Source organism: Coloeus monedula, assembly GCF_965178545.1.
Source record: "Coloeus monedula genome assembly, chromosome: 11".
NCBI classification, from domain to species: domain Eukaryota; kingdom Metazoa; phylum Chordata; class Aves; order Passeriformes; family Corvidae; genus Coloeus; species Coloeus monedula.
In genome coordinates, this window is record NC_138791.1 from 10443084 (window position 1) to 10465412 (window position 22329).

Sequence of the window (22329 nt, forward strand, 5' to 3'; positions counted from 1 at the left end):
CCCCTTCTTCAAAATCTCTTCTTGCAAACCACTTCATTTATAAATGTTACACTTCTGCTGTTTCAAATGTTTTGACATAATCTCTTAGTGAGTGGAATAGTTGCCCCAAAAGCTGTAGAACCTCTTACATCTATCCCCAGCATACCTGAAGAGTAAGATGATGAGAGCTGAGTATGATCTGGTATTCTGTGGGAGAAAAAACTCTCAGAACAGAAGACAGATTCAGGGCCTTGTCTGTTAATAATCAGAGCCATTATTGGGGTACACAGACAGGACACTAATGTGGCAGTCCCTTAATCTCTAGAACTGAGCAATCATTTCTCTCCTTTTCTCCAGAGTTCAAACCTTTCCTTTTCTGTCAACCATCTACACTGACTGAAAGCAAAGCGAAGCTAAATACTGCCATCACAGTGCTTCCAGACCACCCCTTTGTGTTGTAAATCAACACTGTCCCCCTCATCCATTCTCCATAGAATCATATAATTACAGAATGGTTTAGGTTGGAAGGGACCTTTAAAGTCATCTACTCCAACCCCCTGCAATGAGCAGGGACATCTTTAACTAGGTCATGTTGATCAGAGGCCTGTCCAACCAGGACTGGAATGTTTTCAGGGATGGGGCATCTACCACTTCCCTGGGCAACCTGGTCCAGTTTTCACCACCCTCGTAACAAAATCCTTCCTTATATCTAATTTGAGTCTACCCTCCTTTAGTTTAAAACCATTACCCCATTCTTGCTCTAAGGCAACAGTGGTAATAACAACCAACAGCAGAGCGTGCAGACGGGAAAATAAACCCTCGACTGACTTAATTTGCCTTGGACATTTATTCCTACAAGAATCTGATGGCACATTGCCATCAGAGCTGTGCATGCCAACAGAAAAAAGATCTTTTGAATATTTATTCCTTTCTCTGACCTTTCTGGAGCTGATGGATGTTTATATTGGAGAAAACAGATCAAGTTTAATATGAAAACCTACCAACCTTCTGACAGTGGCACAAACCTTTGAGCCTGTGATATTAATTCCTGTAACAATACTAAAGGCAGCACTGTTTCTCACAAGGTGAAAGGAGTCTGAGAAGGAGAGAGGACAATTAGCCAAAGCTAGGAACCAAACAAGCAGTTTTGGCTGGACTATGAAAAAAAGTACAGTGGGTAGTTCTGACCCATGCATGTTACGTCAAAGCTCAGTAGCTGCACATATGTATCCACTTTCCTCCACACTGATACTTATATAAAAGGCTCCAAAACTTAAATTTGTTTTTCTCTGTGGGAGCGTAGAAAGTCTTAGTCTAGAACTCCTTCATTGCCAACATTTAAATAAATGCAATACACATTTTTTTAAGCTCACTGGGCAGTGAACACCATAGATTCACGTGATCCGAAAAGGAATTAAGCAAGTTAATTCAGTTGTCTCCCACCAGGCCACCACTGGTGGCATTACAGCTAGTACATGTGGTTATTTTTAGCATTAGTAAATAGCAGTAGGACTGGTCTGTGGCAGGTGTGGGAGGCAGCAATGGACTTCATTACCTGCGTTGTTAAAAACTTCTTATTGAATCTCATGAAATCACTCTGTGCTTTCCTCACCTACAGAAAATAACTCCTGTCATTCAGAAGCTGGCAGGGTTTGATTTAGTGAAGTTCTTAGATGTTAAACCAGGACAACCCCTTATGATTGCTCACAGAAAACTATTGCTGCAATCGGCACACACTGGGTTGCTCTGCGGGGAGACGACCGAGCTCTCGGGGCCCTGGCACGCCACCTCCAGTGCCCAGCCAAAGCCCTCGGACACAGGGCAGTGACCAGGCGGGGCTGCGGTTCTTGGGGAGAGACTAGTCCATCTCATCAGAGATGTATGTAACAAGCAGTATCAGATGCTTCACCATGCCCTTCCTGTAACCTCGCAACGTGTAAGAAAATGAAACTTTTTCTGCTCTCTTGGCTAATAATCCGTTTTATTATAAGAGACGCTCCACCTGTGCCCGTTCTCCTCCCTGTACAGGAGACCCAAGGGGCAGGGGAAGGCAGGTGGAGGAAGCAGCTTTCCCCCCATAGTTCGCCTTAACTTAAGAGGGCAGCCAGGCAGGTCAAACCCGGCCGCCCCGGGACACGCCGATTGTTCCAGGCCGGGGCATGGGGCAATCGCCGCCGGCTCGGGGCTGGGCGGTCTGTGAGGGGGCAAAGAACGACCCCCACGCCACCCCCAGCCCCGGCTGCCCTGCCCAGCACTATCCGCCACCCCCAGCCCCGGCTGTCATGCCCAGCACTGACCACCCCCGCCAGCCCCGGCCGAGCGGGCGCTGAGGCGGCCCCGCCCGGCACCGCCCCGCGCCCCGCCCGGCACCGCCCTCTCGCCGCTCATGCGCGCTCTCGCCGCCCTCCTGTTGGCTCACTGCACGCCCCCTCGCAGAGGGGATAGAGGCTTAAACAACGCCATTTTATCCTTCTCTACGTAGCCTTTAGGCGAATAGGAACACTTTCTCATATGGAATAAAACAGTTTTTGTTATTTTGCAACGATTCGTAGTGCTTGTGGCTGAAATGCAGGGTGGAGAGCCCTTCTTGGCATGTTGTCCCCCCCCCCCGCTCCCTACGAATAGGTCGGTCCGGGCCGTCACGCTGCCGGCTGCGGAAGGGGCGGGCGCGGCTGAGGGTCAGCGCGGCCGCCGCGGGGAAGGTGCCGGTCCAGCCATGGCGCCGCCGCCGGGACAGACCCGGCTCCCGGACTGGGACGGGCTGAAGCTCCGCGTGCGGACCCTCATCGCCTCCCACCGCGTCATGATCTTCAGCAAGAGCTACTGCCCCTACTGCAACAAGGTGAGGCAGCGGCGGTGGCGGTGGGAGCCCGCTCGGTGCGGTCCCCCGCGGGCCCTCCCCCCGAGGGATATACGGGACCTGTGCCCCGAGGGCGCCCGCTCGGCCCGGGCACGGCGCAGGGAAGCGGGGCTGAGGGCAGGCGGTGTGGGGATGCGGCGGCTGCTGCCGGCGGCGGCACCTAAGGGATTTGGAGCGCGCAGAAGCGGCGCTGTATCCATCCCGCTCCAGCACCACGTGCCAGCCCTGGAAAACCACTTACCAGGCTTGAAAGTAGACGAATATCCGTGGTGTTCGTGGTAGTTCTTTACCTTTGACCACGATGGGAGATGGATGTGTGGAGAGTTCTGCGCAGTGTGCTTGTTCCTCGGCTCTACAACTGCTCGGAGCTCAGGGTGCTGGCTGTGTTCCTTTCTCCCTGGAAAGCTGGGTACCACACTGGTGTTCAGCTTGGACAAAGCTGATCTCCGGGGGGTGGATAGGTTAAGTTTTCTGCTCTTTATAAGTTTGAGGAAGGTTGACTCTATAGCAGCTGCGTAAGTTCTAAATCCTGGTTGCAATGTGTGTTTAAAAGAAGAGAAAAGCACTTTTGGTTAATTGTGATGTTTGGAGAAAAATATCTTTTAGCCTTGATTGTGCATCAGGGTCATAGGGTGGCTATAACTAGTTAGCCAAAGTCATTAAAAAAAACTTAGGACCTTCATTAGAGTTTTATGATACCAACACACTGGTCATAGTCCACACAGAATCTGGGGCTTTGTAGGCCTTGGGTTTCTTCGATGTTTACAAAAATTATGTTATGACATTTTATTTAAATCTCACACTACCATATTTGATATGGCCGTGGTGGAAGAACGTAATTGGAACTGCTGGATCAAGTCCTGGTGTTCCTCACTAGAACTGATAACCAGGAAAATACTCAGAAGCCTCACTCCCACTTCTACATTAGGTTTAGTTCTGGGAACTCTGGGGGGGGAAGAGATATTATGACTCCCTTGTAGAAAACTTAGTATATCCTATCTCACTTGCAGCTTAACTGAGGTTTTGAGAAAGGAAGCTTCTGTGATTGGGGGGATAGACCAAACCAATGCCTTATGTCTAAGAAGCTTTTGGCAGACAGTAGAGCATAGTAGGTAGCTCAAATCCTTCTAAAACTTACTTAACAACTTACTGGAAGTTTCAGTAAATGAAGAGTTAGAGTCTTGCTCCAGTCTAGTCTAGTTGACAAAAGTATTATCAGTGTGCTGAGGAGAAATCATTTCTTGAGGACTTCAGTGTTGCCCACTGAGAAATACTTAGTTGTGCCTGTCAATATTGCCCTGTGTGCTTTTAGTGATCATGATTGCAAATGTTGATGCTCAGTTCAGTGGGTTTGGGATCACCCAATGGCACGGTAACTTTTTAAACCTTGTGCCTTTTTCCTTCATCTGTTTGTGGTGTTGCAGAGGCTCTAGACTAAGACAAAAAGTTTGAGGAGGGGAAAAGGACTTGGTTGTAGTCCAGTAATGAAATTCCAGATTGTTCTTTCCTGCATTTGTTCATAGCTTCTCCATTAGGCAGTATTGCTTGCTTCAGGGAAGCAATCAGATATGAGAAATATTATCTTTATTGTCCTGCAAAGGGGAAGAATGAATATAGGGAGTAGGAGTGCCCTCTCTCATGGCCCCTTCTAGGAGGGGGAGTTGAAAAACCCTGCATGAATTTTTATGAAGGAACAGGTGATAAACAGGGCTGGGGGAAGAAGAGCTGACTGCCCTGGTAGGCAGGTTTCCTTGGCTTATTTTCCCTCTTGGAACAGAACAGAAAGATAATATAACAAAATAAATGTGAAGAAAAGGGTATAGATTGCAGACAGAGAATTAGAAGAAGAAAGTTTATGGAAGAAGGAAGCGTCACATGAGACATCAAGTGATAAAACAGAGAAGTATCTGTAACACTAAGGGTATTAACAACCCCTCCTACCAAAGACTTAGAAATTAGTGAAAGGACTGGGAAAACAATGAGTAATGCAGTATACTTGCTAGTTGATCTAGTCTATAGAATTAATGAAGTGCATATAATTTGAAAGTGTAGTTACAGCTTGGGTGCTTAGCCTGTAATCACATAGTTCTGAGGTCTCAGACAGATATGAATAGTGTGCATTGTGTTGTCTTTTACTGTGGATGGTTGTTAGCAATGTGCTTTTGGTAGGATTAATTGAAAAACTAAAGATGTTTAGTGCTCATGCTCTGAAAGGACCTAATTTGGGGGTGGAAAGAATTCTCTATTTCAAGTGGAGGTAGCCATGCTAGAAGAAAATTAAAATTGCACTTTTCTTCAGAAACAGAACTGCAAATAAATTCCCTAAGTGAATTGAGTAGGTGATTGTATTCAGGTTAGCTAATAGCATGACTTGGCAATTGTGCTGTTGTTCTTCTGCAAATGCAATTTGTTGTTCAACTGCTTTAACAGGGCAGTGGTGGAGAGGGGGTGGTGGTGGAATTACTTCCGTGTCATAACTTAACTTGACTGTTCCTTCAATTTCTTAGCACCCAGAAAAGATAATAAGTAAGATAGAAATGCTTAAAGAAAACATAGTTTTTTTAGCATGAAAAAATGGCAAGGCTGAAGACTGTGATGTGTTGAAATTTCAAGAATAACAGCTGTGATTGCATAGAATTTACTGGTTACTTTGGTTATATTTTATGCTATTACATATTACGTTCTCTATCCTCAGAGGATTCTGGCCAATTCAGCTGTAGTTGTTATAGAATGTTAGCTGATACTTGGAAAAGCAGACCTAGGAGGTACCATTATAATTTTATGGCATGAAGGTTATTTCAAACCTGCTTAGCTACCCTAGTAACAGACAGCATCTCTGGGAAGAGTTTTCTAAAGTTAGACCAATTTCTTGGTTTCAGAGGAATTATCTGTTGTTTAATAATATTTGCAAGTGTTTCTAGTCTATCATTTTGTTAAAACTGAAAGAGTTTAGTAGGTAACTGAGGCCATTGCATTGGTGAGAAGGGAAGTAAATGGTTATATCAGTGACCCTGCGACCTTGTATCCCATCCCAGACATTTGGAGAAATAACAGTTTTGGCTTTGGGCCAAAACTTCTTCCAGGGAAGAAAATTTCCCAGTAGGCTGCTGAAGTTTCCAGTGCTGTGTGTGAGACACAGGAATTCCTTTACCTGAGTTTGTATTAGCTATATTGAGTGAAAAGTTTTCAGTGGATCTTCTTTTTTGTTAGTTGCTCTAATAACTCCTTTGGTCTCATTTTAATTTTGGCTTTTACGATGCCAAGTAGCAGTAAGTTCTCTGGTTGTGTTCCCTAGGGAGGTTTACTTCCGTTTCATTTCAAAATTGTTTTCTGGTAAGTGCAGTTATTGCTGAGTGCTCCAGTGAGTATTTCTGAGAAATCATTTCCTGTTCACCTTATCTAGATGTTACTCATGATTAGTGTATTATCTTTCCACTCCTCCTAATCATTTCCTTTTCCAAACCGAAGTAATCTGTTATCTCATGCCTGTATTGGAGATTTTGTAACTGCTCATGTGCTTGCTATGTTCCTTTTTTCAGTTTCATTAGCACAACACAAGTCTGATTTGTTCATAAGTATAAACTGCAATAGTTAGTTCTAATTACAATGCTGACATTTGTCTGATATATTTTCTCTCTACTCAGTATCTTCAGTAGAGAATAAAGGTGGCCTAAATGCCTTAAATTTGTCCTTTCTTGAGTGTAATCTTTCTTGATTTAGTAATGTTCTGTCCTGTTCTCCCTCCTGCCAGCTGCTGTTGCAATGGTTTGGCAGAGTTTTTTAAAAAAGAAAACAAACTAATGAACACTTGCCTGTTACTCTGCTGCTTTGCTGCAAACTAAACCAGCAGCCAAGCAGCTAATTTTGTGACTTGCCTCCGTATTCTTAACACTTACTGGCAGCAATCACTTTCAGCTTTGCTTTTTAGATCTTGCATGGCATTTAGCTTGGGATGCAGATGCAGAGCAGGAGGTCTGGAGGGGTTCCACTGCTGTTTCCCTTTCATTCTGCCTGTAGCCATAATCATTCCAGGAAGCAAGCCTGAAGGTAATGGTGAGCTTAGGACAAAAATTTTCAAGGGTCATCTAGATGGTTAAAGGACTGGAGTGTCACACACACTGGATGTTTGAAGGAGGAGCTCTGTTTGTTGAGCCTTGATAAGGCTAAGCAGGGGTTTTAGTTGGTACCTTCAGCTGACAAGCGGGAAGACAACCAGACTGTTCTTTGAGTTGCAGAGTGAAAGGACAAGTATCAACAAACATAAGGTGCAATGACAGGCACTGCAGTGGGATAAAATGGAAGTTCTTTACTGTGAGGATGGTCAAATGTTGAGCCAGCCCAAGGAGGCATCTCTGTCCTTGTGTTCAGAATGAGAGGACAGTGCTTGAGCAATGTGGTCAGCCTTCACATTTGGCTCTGCTTTGAGCAGGAGGTTCATGCAGATGGCCTGAAAAGGTCCCTTAGAACTTCCATTATCCTATAGCTATAGAACCAATATAATCAGTTACAGAAGCAGAGCTTTTTCTGTGCGTTGCGGTTGATATATGATGTGGTAAGAAACTTAATTTGTAGTTGGTACAGAATACAAAATCTTCCTGTTTGTCTGCATGAAGCTGAAACTTTATCAGAAAACACTGGAATACTCAGTCTTCAGCATAGTAACAGTGTGAATCACAGCAATATTAAAAACATTTTATTCCTTGTGTGTTAGACATCTTAAAACTTACTAGATGTGACTCAACATACTCTTAGTGAAGCTCTGGCAATAAACTTGACGTTCATCAGAAAGCTGGTTGAAAAATGTTCAGACTCCATGATGGCAAGTGGGTCCATTCCACAGGCATTCAGTGGTTATTGCTAGAGCTGTTTTCACATGCCAGTTTAACAAAAAATGTTACTGTAAAAATCTTGTTTCTAAAAGGCTGCCTGATTTGAATCAGGTAATGGTACACTCTGTCCATCCAGAACTGAGGTTAGGAAAACACCCAGCTGAGTGCTGAATACATTTGGAAAGTGTTACTTCCTTCTGCAGCTTTTTATAGTCTCCTTTTTTTTCGTTTCCTTGACAGTGTTTTGGTTTGCATGTTGTCCTCTACTCCCTTTTTCTTTTAGTTTATTTTTTTTTTAATATCACCAAAGAGTCTTGCTGCTGCTTTATATCTCTTCACTTTTTTATACGGCAGTCACTTCCATGGCTTTTGGTATGTCAGGCGTGGAGAAGTCAGCAGCTAAGCAAATTGTATCTAGAAACTTTCTCTTAAGGTAGTGGAACTTGTATTGGAAAGTTAAATGCCCTGGCTTTAAGTGAGAAACATGCAAAACATAAAAGTGCCAAACTACTAAATATGTAGAGTCTGTGCCTCAGAGCACAGTAGCTGAGCCTAGAGGTTACCTGTGTGTGTCCATCAGTGAAGTTTTACCCTGAGCTGAGAAACTTTTGCACTGCCATGGTGTCTGTTCCTTTGCAGGTGAAGGAACTCTTCCACTCCATGCGTGTGGAGTACTATGCTCTGGAACTGGATGTAACTGGTGAGTAGGAGAAAAAAAATGTGTCACGTGCTGCTGCTTAATGTAACTAAAAATTAATGACTCTGCATGATTCCTTAAGCTGTCTTAAACTAATTGGGGGGATATGTGAAAGAAGTAAAATACATTTTTATATATGCAGAGATAAAAGCAATTAGGCTTCAATGTGGATTTTAATACAGGATGTGTTTTTAGTGTAACTGAAGTCTTTGACTCTCTGTAAACATCATCAGCTGATAGAGAATGTGAGACCTGATTTCTCTCCGAGGAGCTATGACTTCTGGGGGAAAAGCCTGTGATATTTTTTCCTACTCCTGGTTCTCTTGTGGCTTCAGATGAATTGTTAATGTTTGACTTGGTATATGGGTGACCTTCTTTGGGAAAGGTGCTGAGTCACTGGAAGGAAGGGTAAATTCCAGTAACTTGGCTGCTGCTAGTGTCAAGTTGGTTTTTTTTCTTAAAGTTCAAGCTGCCTTAGTTTTAGGACATGTGCAGTGCCTTATCTGTCTATGGATGTAATGCATGTTGCTTTTAATGTAGTTTTAGGAACAAATAGTTTCTTACATGGTTCTTAGTAAACTGTTAAATGCACTTTTGTTAAGCTGTTGAGTGTCTGTTATAAATTTTTTTTCTGTATAAAGCATAAGTTTCCAATGCTTTTTTTAAAGTTCTAATGCCTTTTTGAAGTTTTTTTTTCGCCTAAGCAATGTTTGGGAGAAATATAGATATTTATTTGTCTCTTCTTAGTTATTTTTACTTTTTATTCCAGTTGTCATGCTGTGAATTAATTATAGCCCAAGATATGTAAAGTACAACACATAGCCTTATTTTTTCTGGAGTTACTTCTAATTAATAATGTATTTCCCTTGCAGTTGCTCCGATTGCTGATGCTAAATAGATACAATCTTGGAACAAAAAGATCTTAATCAAAGTGATTATTGTAGATTCCCATTCCCACATTTACTGCTGAGAGATCCAAACTGAGCTTGTGTGTAGGTGCTGATGATTCAGATTACAGGTCAGGTCAAGCAATGATAATCTTAAAACTAGGAAGTTTCTGACAGTGTGGTAGGTAGAAAAAGTAGGAAGGTAGCTTTAGGGTAAGTAGAAAAGCATGTTCATACTTCCCTTACCCATAGTCTCATAACACAAAGCTGCTGGACAAAATTATGTGCCTGTGCACAGAACATACTCCAAAATAAGATAGTTCTTATGAAAGAAAAGGTGTCTGTGTGATCTTCTGTGATAGTTGGAAAAGAATTTTTGTTTAGTACCAAGTGTGACACTGTCAGAGACAGATAAAAATCCATGAAATACAAGAACTAAACTCTTACTACTTCTGCTTTATTCCATTCTGTAGAATTGTGGCTTGAAACACCAATTTAACTCCTGTGTTTCAGCCTGCTCCTTTGAGAAGTAGTTTCTGAAGACTTGCTTATGTCCAGGAAACTGCAAATGGAATGTTTATAATAGAATTGTTGTCTTGGCAGGCCTGCAGTGTATCACAGTGCAAACCTTTAATACTTCAGGTTGTTCTAAAAGGTCTCTTCCTGAAATCTGTTTATAATGTACACATTTCTTTTATTCTTAGATGACGGAGCCAGTATTCAGCAAGTGTTGGCAGAGCTGACTAATCAGAGGACAGTACCTAATGTATTTGTGAATGGAACTCACGTTGGGGGCTGTGATGCAACGTATCAGGTAACTTGGCTTTTAAAATCAGCTGGAAGTAGACAAGACTGAGTGAATTTGCTTTTTGATCATAGTTAAATTTTGTGTGACACAGTAGACTGGGTGATGTAGGTCAGAGGAGGCAATGTTATCAGTTGTTTGCTCAGAAACATGTGTGCTGATTTGATTATTTTTTTTTCTCTCCCAGGCTTATCAGGATGGATCACTGCAGAAACTCCTTGGGGACAACCAAATTACAGAACCCTATGAATATGATCTCATTATTATTGGTGGTGGCTCAGGTGGACTTGCCTGTTCTAAGGTATGATGTGAAAATGGCATTAAAGAACAGGTTGTATGTAAAAGTTCTTCAAAACTTAATCTGTCTGTTAATTATGTTGGTATGAAACAGTATATTTTGATGAGTATTACTGTTCAACTTGTTAGTTAATGAACCAGTAGTGGTCTAGTAATGTTCTCACTCAGGAGATAATGGTTTAAAGGACCAGTTTCAAGACAATGTCTATTCAGATCTTGATCCTAATAATAGGTTTTAGTTTTCTTGCTGAAGGTGGAACCAAATGTTTTTTAACTATCTCTTCTGCATGTGTAATACAAAGGCGCTTCCAAACAGTAATCTAGAAAAGGGCTACTCTTGAAGCTTTTGACAGTTGAGGATTCAGGATCACCAGTCATCTAAAATTAAGTGCTTGCAGCAGCTCCCTTCAAGGAGCTGGTTCACTCTTTAGTTCCCTTTTTAGCTGCTTTCTCAGAAAGGGAAACTGAAGTTGTGTAGCCCTTACACAATTAGCTGTTGTTCAGAGTGCCTCAGGACCTAAGGTCTGAATTCAGTTTTCTCCGCTATCCAAGGGATTTGGACACATGCTTCCCCTCTCTCAGATTCGATGTCAGGATACCAGACAGATATCCTAAACTGTCAGTTTATATTTTGGGCAGGGTGAAGTTGTTCTTGGCAGCCTTGACAATTGCTGAACGATACAGCCAAGCATGCAACCTTCATTAGAAAGTATAAAGCAGGCAGGAGAAGCTGACAGTGGAATTCTTCAGTTGACCAATTGTGTATTTTCAGCATGTTCAGATCTTTCCTCACAGTACCTTCTGGGACATCAGTTGTAAACTTGGTGCTAATTGCCAAATTGTTCAGAGTGGTATTTGCAAAACACAAGACAACCAGCTAAACCTTTTTTGAGCCAGTTGTTGTGCAGGAGTTCTTAAAGAGATTTAATTGAAGTGCTTGAAAGTTCAAACAATGTGTAGCTGGTAATTCCTTGGATAGAGGAATAGGCTTATTTGGGTTGGAATGGACATTAGAAGAATATCTAATGTAAGCTCCTGCTCCAAGCAAGGTCAGCTGTGAGGTCACACAAGATTATGCAGGAACTCATTCATTTGGCTCTTGAAATGAGCCAGGGGTGGAGATGCCACAGCCTTTCTGGGAAACCTGTTGGATTGTCCTCATGGTGTGAAAGTTCTTTATATGCAGACTGAGTCTGTTGTTTCAACCTACAGCCACTGTCTTTTGTCCCTTTGCTACTTGGCCAGTTCGAAGAGCCTGGCACAGTCATCTTAATGTACTTCTCGTAGGTATTGGAAAGTTGCTCTTGGGACCCCTCCAAATTCAGTTTTTCTCCAGGCTGAACATGTCAAATTCCCTTGGCCTTGTCATAGGGTGTGTGCTCCAGCCCCTTGAACATCATGGTGGTGCCCCATTGAACTGTCTCCAATTTGTCACCTTTCTTTCCATCCATGAACATGCCAAGTCAGTTCTGTCCTTCTGAAAGAAAAGGAGAGCTAACAGCATAAGTATTTCTTTAGCTGAAATAGAAGAGAATCATAGGCTGCTGAGCCTATCTCATACCTTTTTCAGATCATGGCTTTTGACAGCATAGGATTATCTGGATGAAGCATTGAACATGAAAGCAGCCATTCAAAGTTTGAAAGAAAGCCAGGGATTCTTGAGGGATTTCAGTTTTTGTCTAGTGAAGGAGATAGAAGAGCCATGTATGATAATGACTAATGAAGGTAGTAAAGAAGCCTTCTATTAGTGCTAAGTGTATCATGACCATAAATGAGTGGACAGGCTTGCTTGGTTCAGTAATGCTGACTGGTCTTCTCCATCTTTTATAGGAAGCTGCTGCCTTGGGAAAGAAAGTAATGGTATTAGATTATGTTGTTCCAACGCCTCTTGGAACCTCATGGGGTAAGCTTTTGTTGTCTTGGATTTGATGATGTTTGAGTACCAGTGATACATACTGAGATGTTACATATTATGGATTTGTGTTCTTAGGAATTGAGGCCAAATTCCTTTAATTCTGGTACACAGATAACAGCAAAGTTGTGTTCCTGGCTTGCCTGCTGTTTTTCTAGATGGTTATTTCTGTTTGGGGCATTGTTCTTTGTCAAATGTTTTTCTAGCTGTGATCACTTCCAAATCATGTCTGGGTAGTGTGTGTGTGCATGTTCACATTCTTATGTTTGTGGGGTTATTTTGCCTTTTAGTTCTATTTTGTAGACAACTGGTAGGCTCCTGTTAGAACAGTGACCACATGGCTGTGTATGTCTCACCTTTCCCTAATTAGGGACAGCTGCTGTCTGACCTCATTAGTGATGCTGGCAGCTGAGAATGAGTAAGGAACTTGAGTGAAATTTCTATTGAGTCAAGGAATGAATGTGCTCTTTTAGATAGTCTTTCAAAAACAGGCATATTTCAAATTCCACATAATAGGTGGTACTAAATTGTAGGAACTCTGGGCTTTTTGCCTTGCTTACTTGACAACCTGACTAAAATCTGAAGCCTTGTGAAGTAAGTGACCTGGGTCTATGTTTGACATGCTGTACCTGTCTTGGGTCAGTGAGTCTAATAACCTCTTAGACCGAATACAAGCTTAGTGTGTTCATTGTACTTTTAAATGTCATTTGCAACAGAAATTTCATGTTACTTGTGTGACTGTAGCAAACCTCACGGAGTGATATGAGTGATTATACAAAGTACATGATAGGAAACGCATAAATTCTGTTCATGGAAGCAGTAATGTGGTTCTTTCCATCTTAGGACTTGGTGGCACATGTGTAAATGTAGGTTGCATCCCTAAGAAGCTGATGCATCAAGCAGCACTTCTGGGTCAGGCACTCCAAGATTCAAGGAAGTATGGGTGGCAGTATGAAGAACAAGGTCGGTAAGAACAGAGAACAGACCAAGACTGTACAGATGAGACGCTGAGCTCAAGACTGTTCTTGTACTTTGGACTTAATAAATTATATGCAGAGTTCAGTACTTTTCATAGATGAATCAGAAGGTGTCCTCCTTCTTGAGTCATAGACACCTTTGGGATTGAAAGTTAATTGTGTTTTGTTCCCTATATTATATGAAATAAATGACAGAACTTCTAGAATGGGCTTATTTCAGATAGCAACAAGGCACATAAATATTAACATTGTAGAACAAGACCTTAATATGTATCTTCATTACTGATAATGTTTTCTTAGCATGATGTACAATGAATAAGTTTTTCTTGAGAGGTACATTGCACTTTTATTTCCTTAAATATGAAATTATCTTGTTTCAGTTAAACACAACTGGGAGATCATGGTAGAAGCAATTCAGAACTACATTGGTTCATTAAACTGGGGCTATCGAGTGTCCTTGAGAGAGAAGTCTGTGACATACCTCAACTCTTACGGAGAATTCGTGGAACCACACAAAATTAAGGTATGCTCTGCATTTAAAATACTTAGTTGGGAGGGAAAACTCATGTTTTAGAACTGCCTTATAAAATTCAACACCAAAAAGGCTTCATCTTAGCATTGCAAAGTTAGGTCAACTGAAGTTAAAAACTCATTTGTGAAGTTACTGATTTAAATAATTATTTTACTTTAGTACCTGCCACGATGTTTGCAAACCTAGTTATGTAAGAGTGATGTGGATATGTGTAAACCTGTGTCTTGCAAGAATAGAGGAAGGTGGTCTCGGTTTCTACCTTCATGACTGACTTCAGCAGCCTGAGTGAGGAGGGGGCAAAGAAAGGAAACTCTAGCTGTATGATTTTGCAACTTGGAAAATCTTCATACTGAAGCATAAAAACTATTGAAATTAAATTTAGACTAAGCACTTGCATAAGAGCATGGCTAGAACCTGGTGCTGTATCAGCATACAAATTAAAGTGTCAGTTTTGCAAGACAAAGCTTGTTCTGGCAATCTTGCTGTAAGTGATCATACTGTAGCAAGGTTAACCTCGAAGTGCATGTTGAAGGCAGCTGTTGGATTCAGTGAGTGTAATTGTCTGTTTTCAACATCAAGGCTGAACTACTTGTGTTTTAAACCAAGAGACCAGCACTGAAAGATAGTAGTAAATTCAATTTACCTCAGGTGGTAAACACCTGTTCAAGTGTTCAGGCATGCAGGGCATCCACTTAAGTGTCCTTAGTCAATAAATGAAGTAGAACAGAGGGGCTTACAGCAGGAGGCTGGACTAGATGACCTCCTGAGATCCCTGCCAACCTGAATTACCTGTTGACTTGATTGGGAGAAAGTTTCCCTTCATTTTTGTTGAAAAATTAATAAAAAGCAAGAATGAAGGTCAGATTTTGGGAGAGATCCATTGGCAATATGAAATTTCCAAAGACGAAGGGTCTCTAGAGGTCAAATTAGTTAGAATTCACTTAAGGTTGGGTCTTAGGCCATCTCATGTCTCTGAAATTATGTAACTTGTTACTTACTTTTTTTTTTTTTTTTTTTTTTTTTTTTCAAATTTTTACATTAGCCTGAGGAGTAATTGATGTTATTCTGTCCCTAGCATTGTGTTGGCCTTTTATTGGGGGAATAAGGGGGTTGTCTTAATTTGTTGTGGCTTTTTAGAACTTGGAAGTCAAGTTGTTAAAAATAATACGATCCAAATTAGTAGTTATAATGGGCAGGATCCAAAGAGTAAGTGATTTTAAATGCTCTAACGTGAGACAAGCCTGATAGTCTGTTGTTTAAACCTGTTGTTCTTCAATGACCTGTGTGGCATCTCTGAATGCATTAATTCTTGTTTAAAAATGCATATTCTTGATTTTTAAGCGCCTTTACAATAATTAAGGAGGATTACATAATTTTTCTTACAACATATGAAAATGTCTCTCTTAACTGTGTCTTCATCAACAGGCAACTAACAGAAAAGGACAAGTAACCTATCACACAGCAGAGACTTTTGTCCTGGCAACAGGAGAAAGGCCAAGATATCTGGGTATCCCTGGAGATAAAGAATTCTGCATTACAAGGTGAGATGAAAAGGCACAATAGACTGAACTTGTCTGCTCTAGTGTTTGCCAAGACAAACAAGCTTGTGTTGGAAGAACCTTGTAACTTAACACTTCTTCTCTTTTCAGTGATGACCTCTTCTCCCTGCCTTACTGCCCTGGCAAGACTCTGGTTGTGGGTGCTTCCTACGTGGCTCTGGAGTGTGCAGGGTTCCTGGCTGGCCTGGGTCTGGATGTCACAGTGATGGTGCGTTCCATTCTTCTGCGGGGCTTTGACCAAGAAATGGCAGAAAAAGTCGGTGCCCACATGGAAACACACGGTGTGAAGTTCATCAGGAAGTTTGTACCTGTTCAGGCAAGTGCTTCCTTCAGCTTTCTTCTCTTAACACGTTACTTTAAACAGCACATGTAAAATGCAGCTGTTGTCTGGGAAGGCTTTGGCTCTGTGCAGAAATAAATGTTTTATGAGACTGAGCTTTTTTTACTGTTGAATGATAGATTAGCAGGTCAAGGCTTGAATGACAATGGAAGTGAGCTCTGCTGCTTCAGGTCATTCTAAGCTTACAAAAATTTGCACAGGTTGAGCAGCTGGAGCAAGGAATGCCAGGAAGACTGAAAGTGACAGCAAAGTCTACTGAGGGACCAGAGATCCTTGAAGAAGAATATAACACTGTAAGCATTTCTGGATTTGAAATAACTGACTATAGATGCACATGAAAAGTATTAAAATACTTGAACAACTTGAAGGGAAATCCTGCTTAAAAAGTTGTTCACGCAAACTACTGGCAGAAAAAAAAAGTGAAAATTCAATATTTGTCTTTAGTTGAACCCTGTCAGCAATATGGGTCAAACTTTATGTGCCTGGAATTTAGTTTATATAAACAGTGTTGTTGCTTCTATTTTTGCTTTGTTTTTCTGTTTGTTGCATCTCTAAAACAAATTGCACATGGAGGAGACTGAGCTCTTTCAAATTTTGGGAAAAAAATTTGGAAGTCATTTTATTCATGTGCTTTAGTGCTTTCACTGAAAGACCAAGGGAAATCTTGTGATATACTTCTCTTGCATAAAGTTACTGCATTTAATTTTTGGGGTTTTTTAGGTATTGTTAGCCATTGGTCGTGATGCATGTACCAGGAATATTGGTTTACAGACAATCGGTGTCAAAATCAATGAGAAGTGAGTATTGCTGAACTCCCTTAAACCACTGAATGCAAGGATTTTTTTTTAACCTCTTTAAAAATACCTCATGATACTGATGTTTTTCTAATTTTTTTTTTTTTTAATTCTCATTCTTATATATGGCAATTATGTGAACCTCTGAAACCTTTTTTTTGTCCTGGATTTGAGTGCAGTTGTCCATTAACTTAATTTCTTTAGTATGTACTTTGTAAAATAACTATTCTGAGTTAATACCTACTAGTTGGTCATTGTGCTTAAATCACAGAGCTGTATAATAATCAGGTGAAAGATTGTGAGTCCAAAGATGTTGGATAGCTTGACTGTCATCAGCCAGGCACTGTTGTTCATGTCAGAACTGGCCCACTGAGTACAGACTTCAGCCCTTTGTCAGAGTTGGAGCTGATTGATGCTCTGAAGAGTTTGCAGTTAAAGTAAAAAAGGCATAAGTATATTTAATGAAATGAGCTCAGTAGTTAGAATAGAGCTTCTCCCCTCTGCTTTTTGCAGAGATCTGAGGAAAGTTGTGATGCTGAATTCTGTGGTCTTCTGTTTGTTTTAAAGGAATGGGAAAGTCCCTGTAAATGATGAAGAACAAACCAATGTGCCTTACGTTTATGCTATTGGGGATATCTTGGATGGAAAGCTTGAACTTACTCCAGTTGCCATTCAGGCAGGGAGGCTGCTGGCCCAAAGGCTCTATGGGGGTAGTTCCAGAAAGGTAAAGCTATAAGCATGCAACTTCAACTTATTTCTAAGCTTTTTGCCTCAAAATTGCAGTAACATGAATTAATTTATCCACTTGTCTGTGGGCTCTGCAAGTGTTTAGTAAAAAAGAAAAAAAAGTGCTAATATAACTTTTTCTGTTATGTACTATATAGAACTTGCATAGTCTAAATATGATTTTTTTTTGTTATTTTTAGTGTGACTATATCAATGTACCAACAACAGTGTTTACCCCTTTAGAGTATGGCAGCTGTGGGTTTCCTGAAGAAAGAGCCATAGATGAATATGGAAAGCAAAACTTGGAGGTAAGAACACCCAAGAGTCAATTAATTTGTAGCTTGAGGGTGTTTTTCTTGGGCCTTGCTGCTTTATATTCAAGGCATAGTGTTAACAAGATTAGAATTTAGATGGGTAGAGCTGTTGTGGCTGTGTTTTCATCTGGCCAGCAAGGTACTGCACTCACAGAAACCCAGGACTGGACTTAATGCCATTACAATTATGCATAACTATTTGCAGGTGGCTGAGAAGGAAGCATTTGACTTCAGGAGGCCAGACTTGGGTTGCAGAACTGTAGGGGTGGTTTTTGTTGTCATGAATTAAAGGCTTCTTGCTGAAGTGTACCAAACTGTTTCCTGCTGGTTCACTGTACTTGAATAGTGTACTTGAATAGTGAATTGATTTTTTGCTGATCTTACCATATGTCTATAGGAATATTGGGCATAACTTGCCCATTTTATGGTAGTTTCTGGCTCCTGCACATCTCTGAGGAGTTACATTAAAGCTGTTTGCATGCCTTGTGCTTAATTCCTTACATCTTTTAAAATCACTTGACATTATTGAGCATCTGCTGTTAACTGTTTTGCATAATAGGTTTAAACTTACAGTAACTGGATATTAATTTTGCACTTCTCTTTCTCAAAGTTCGATTTGCAACCACTGTATATTGTAGCTGTTGCTGTTTTTATCAAGTATTTAAATCAGAGCTACATGGTTTGAGTCAAGTCTTCCTCTGCTGACTTTTGGAGGATGGACTCCCTGGGCTAAGTGGAACAAAAATTACTCTTGTCTAGTTTCTTATAGACAAGAATATAGTGGGTTAAATGTCGAACCACCTATTTGTAAAGATATTAAAAAGTAGAATTATGCCTGGCTGAATTAATTAATGAAACTCTAATGCTCTTTTTCTTGTTTTCTCACAGGTTTATCACAGTTTGTTTTGGCCACTTGAATGGACAGTGCCAGGCAGAGATAACAATACCTGTTATGCAAAGATTATCTGCAATAAACAGGACAATGTAAGTGGCAAGCTGGAATGGATATGCTGAGGGTATTCTTGAAATGGAAAGAACTGCAGACCTACTTTATTTGGAGTAGTTAATTTTTTCTTAAAGACTCTGCTGTTGACCTGCTTGCATAACATTTTTAGTGTAGTGGGAGTTACACACTAGAGCTTTTGTCAAACCTTTCCTGGTACTGACTTGTGTTTTTCTCTCATCTGTTCTGTAGAATCGTGTGATAGGACTGCATATTCTTGGGCCTAATGCTGGTGAAGTTACCCAAGGTTTTGCTGCTGCAATCAAATGTGGTCTCACCAAAGAATTACTTGATGAAACAATTGGTATCCATCCTACTTGTGCAGAGGTAAGAAGTGGGGAAGGCACAGCCTGATTGAAAACCTGCGCTTGAAGGTGGTTTTACCAAGAGGAGATCAGCAGCCAGATGATGATGCAGGCAATGGTAAATAAGCTCTTCTTTTGGTCTCTTACAGGTGTTCACTACAATGGATATTACCAAATCTTCTGGACAGGACATCACTCAGAAGGGCTGCTGAGGTTAAACCTGCTGTTTTACATGTTTCCATGTTGTGCACTCTTGGTCCTGTGGAAGCTCTAATCCATCCAACTGCTTTGCAGCAAAGTAAAACGTTTGCATCAATACCACTGTATGTGCTGCAGCTGGGAGTGGTGCCTTCAAGAGGCTTCCTCAGTGTGAGTTGTGTTGCACATGGGAACAGTAATGCAGCAGGGAAATCTCGGACTGTAAATCCTGACTTTGCTTGGAATCAGCACTGCGGTGCTTTTTTGACGTTGCAGCTCGGAACCTTCTCGTGAGGTGAGCTACGACTGATGGCTGCCAGGCAAGGCTGGGAGCTTCTTGTCTAGTCAGATGACTGAACTCCTCCTGAAGGAAATTCTTAAATTGCACAAATTAAAGCTAATGCTTCTAGTTCCAGTGTCTTGTACAAATGCGTGAAATAGAAGACAAATATTATAATTGAGTGATTCTTGCCAACAGTTTACATTTGACTGATTTATCTTTTTGATGCATTTTGTTATACTTAATTGTATGCTCAACTGAGGCAAGATGGCATAAATAGGATGCAGTGTTGAGCGGTGCAGTTCAAGCACTAGTTTCCCATCCCAAGCAGTCTAAAACTTCAGCGTAGCCTAAGACACCACTGTTGTTCACATTCACAGTTGTTTGACCTCAGGTGACATCATATCTTTAAAATAAAAATTTGAGTTGTAGGTGTCTTGTGTGTCAAGGCTGAAGAGTGTAAGTGCAAGACCATGTCAGTTTGCTTAAATCTGGTTTCAGCTCTGTAATTTAAAACCTCACAGAACCCAGAATTATGTCTGTGCTGTTATGTGGAATGCTGAAGTCTTGGAGAAGCAGACTCTGTCCCACTAACACAGTAGGTGCCTGCCCGTGGAGGTGGAAGGTGTTATACAGAGCTGCTCTGAATCATGTGGCAGCCCAGAGCAATGACCTGCTGTGCTTTGTGTAGTGTTGTGTACTGTCAGTAGTTTGAAGCTCTCCTCCACCCCTAGCATTCTGTCCTGGGGGAATTGTGCTTGAATCTGGCTCTTAGTTTTGTCCAAAGAGCTGTTTTGAAAGACTGTTCTGAACATTGTACGATAGTAACCAGTTTTTAACTATTTAATCTGTGACGTACCATGCAATTTGAAGTTCAATAAACAATGCATACAACACTCTCTGGTGTCTGACCTCGTGGTTTATGTTGCCTGAGATTTTATTGGGCTTCAATTACGTTGTTTATCCCATGCAGTACTAAAACCTCCATGGACTTGTGCATGTTGTAATCTTTTAAATGGAGAAACAAGTTGTCTTGTCATGCCTGGGGGCTTGCTCAAGAAGTTAAACATGCTTCTGTTTGGGTATGCAGAATTGAACTTAGGTGAGTTCAAACTGAAAGAACACTTTTACACCATTTCTGTATATTCCAGAAGATCTGGAATACCTTAAAGTTGCATTGTTTAACTGCAACACTGTGCAAAGATGTTCAGTAGACTCTAGTTAGAGTGTTAGCAGCAAAGCTTGCTGGTCTTCAAGTTTGATAACTCTTGGCGACTTTGGGGTTTTGTTCCGTGCCCAGTAGCACTGCAAAATACTTTCACTTGGCAGTGGAGATGCTTCCTGAGCTGCAGGTGCCGCTTTGCTGCAGAGCTCTGAGGAGTTACTACTTCTGGTCCCAGAGAAATAACAACAAACTGACTGGGAACAGCAAAGTTAACCTGGTTGGAGAGGAAGTGAAGGAGGAAGCTGAGTCAATGAGTGCTAATTCCTGAATTTGCTATTAGTAAGCACTAATTGAGTTTTATTTCAAGTTGAGATTTGATGTGCAGGTTCATGTTAATTGATCAATAATTACCACTTGCGTATCTGTAACAGTGTCCTAATTGCAGATGTTCCTTAAGTCAAGCTTGCCCCAGCTGTCAGCTCTAGGTGATACATAGAGCTGGTGGCACCAAGAACTTTTACACAGTTAAAAGTCTCCAGTTAAAATACACAGTAGGTAGCTAATAGCTGGAGGAAGTGAACGTGTCGCTTGTGTTTTAGTAGGCTCACATGTAAAATAAAATGTGCTGTGACTGCAAGACATAGATGAAAGCCAAAATTTTGAGCTGGACAATAGGTGTTAGAGAAGGTGGTAAAACCTGAGAAGTGGAACCTGTAACAACCAGATAAATACCCTGAGTTTGGGTAGTAAGGACACTCCAGCAGTGGCATTAAAGGCAAATTGGTGTTTACATTCCTGTTGTCATAAATGTTCAATAAATTCTGAAGAGCTGTTCTGTGTTCTTAAAACACTCTGGTATTTTATTCATGCTCTAATACCAGGAACCTTTTATAAGCTGTAGTTGAAAATGCTCAAATATGACTGAATCTGTGCTTAGCTACTTGTCTAGATCACTGATAATTGTGGCACTCTGTATCTGGACTGGAGCTCTTGAAACACTGAATGAACAGCAAAGCTGTGTAGTTTTTTTAACTTATTGGTGAAATGTATCCATTTCAGGTCCAGAAGTGGTTATGATTATAGTTATTGTAAACATGGAAGACACTTAATCATCAAATTAGTAGATGGCTTTCCACATAGCATAAGTTTTAATTATATCTTGAGCACTGTAATTTGTCTTGAGTAATGCAAGCAGCTGAAGTTGGCCTGTGCAAGTGCTGTGGGGGCAAGTCAGAAACAAAAGGGGATCTGAATAATCTGTAATAAGCCTTGAAATGCGAGAATAACACACAAAACATTTTTCCTGGGTAACTGAACTGTTTAAAGCTGATTCTCACAATTCCCCTTGGAGCTGCTTTTGACAAAGACTCGAAGTGTTTACCTTTTCTCAGCACATCTCATACTGGAAGAAAATTGAAAAAATAGGGTTGGTTTTTTTCCTTAGCTCTAAACAGGAGTTAAAAGTACATGTTTAAATCCTGTGCTTGTCAAGCCTTCCCTGAATATTGGCAAGGGAAAAATTCCTGGATGTGCCTTAGAAGAGTTGGGAACAACAGAGGAAGGAAGGATCAAGCATTTTAACTAAAAATAGTAATGGATCTATTGAATGTCATGTGCTTTGTGGTGCTTGCTCTGCAAGGGGAAGCTGTAAAATTATCTGCAGCAGATGGATCTGGATAGGGAAGAAAAAAGTGACTCTTACCTAGAGGTTCAGGTAGAGATAGCCAAGTTTGACGGTTTTTTGACCTATAGTATTTTTTACTAGCTTTTCTTGAAATAATTTTCTGCTCTTGCAATGTGTACATTAATTGCAATGTGTAATCCAAACGTTATAGTGGTGAAAATCTAAAAACTTCTAGTTTCTACATGG

General features: G+C 41.0%; 1 protein-coding gene across 1 annotated transcript; it reads left to right on the plus strand.

Moving 5' to 3' along the window:
* Positions 1–2643: 2643 nt before the first annotated feature.
* On the plus strand, positions 2644–20193 carry TXNRD3 (thioredoxin reductase 3). Its single transcript, XM_082289077.1, has 16 exons — positions 2644–2821; positions 8308–8368; positions 9957–10066; positions 10245–10358; positions 12185–12257; positions 13110–13229; positions 13624–13766; positions 15201–15316; positions 15425–15650; positions 15875–15967; positions 16395–16471; positions 17036–17192; positions 17395–17502; positions 18397–18492; positions 18704–18838; positions 18966–20193. The coding sequence occupies exons 1-16, from the start codon at positions 2696–2698 to the stop codon at positions 19026–19028; spliced, it is 1818 nt and encodes a 605-aa protein (XP_082145203.1). The 5' UTR covers positions 2644–2695; the 3' UTR covers positions 19029–20193.
* The last annotated feature ends 2136 nt before the right edge of the window (positions 20194–22329 follow it).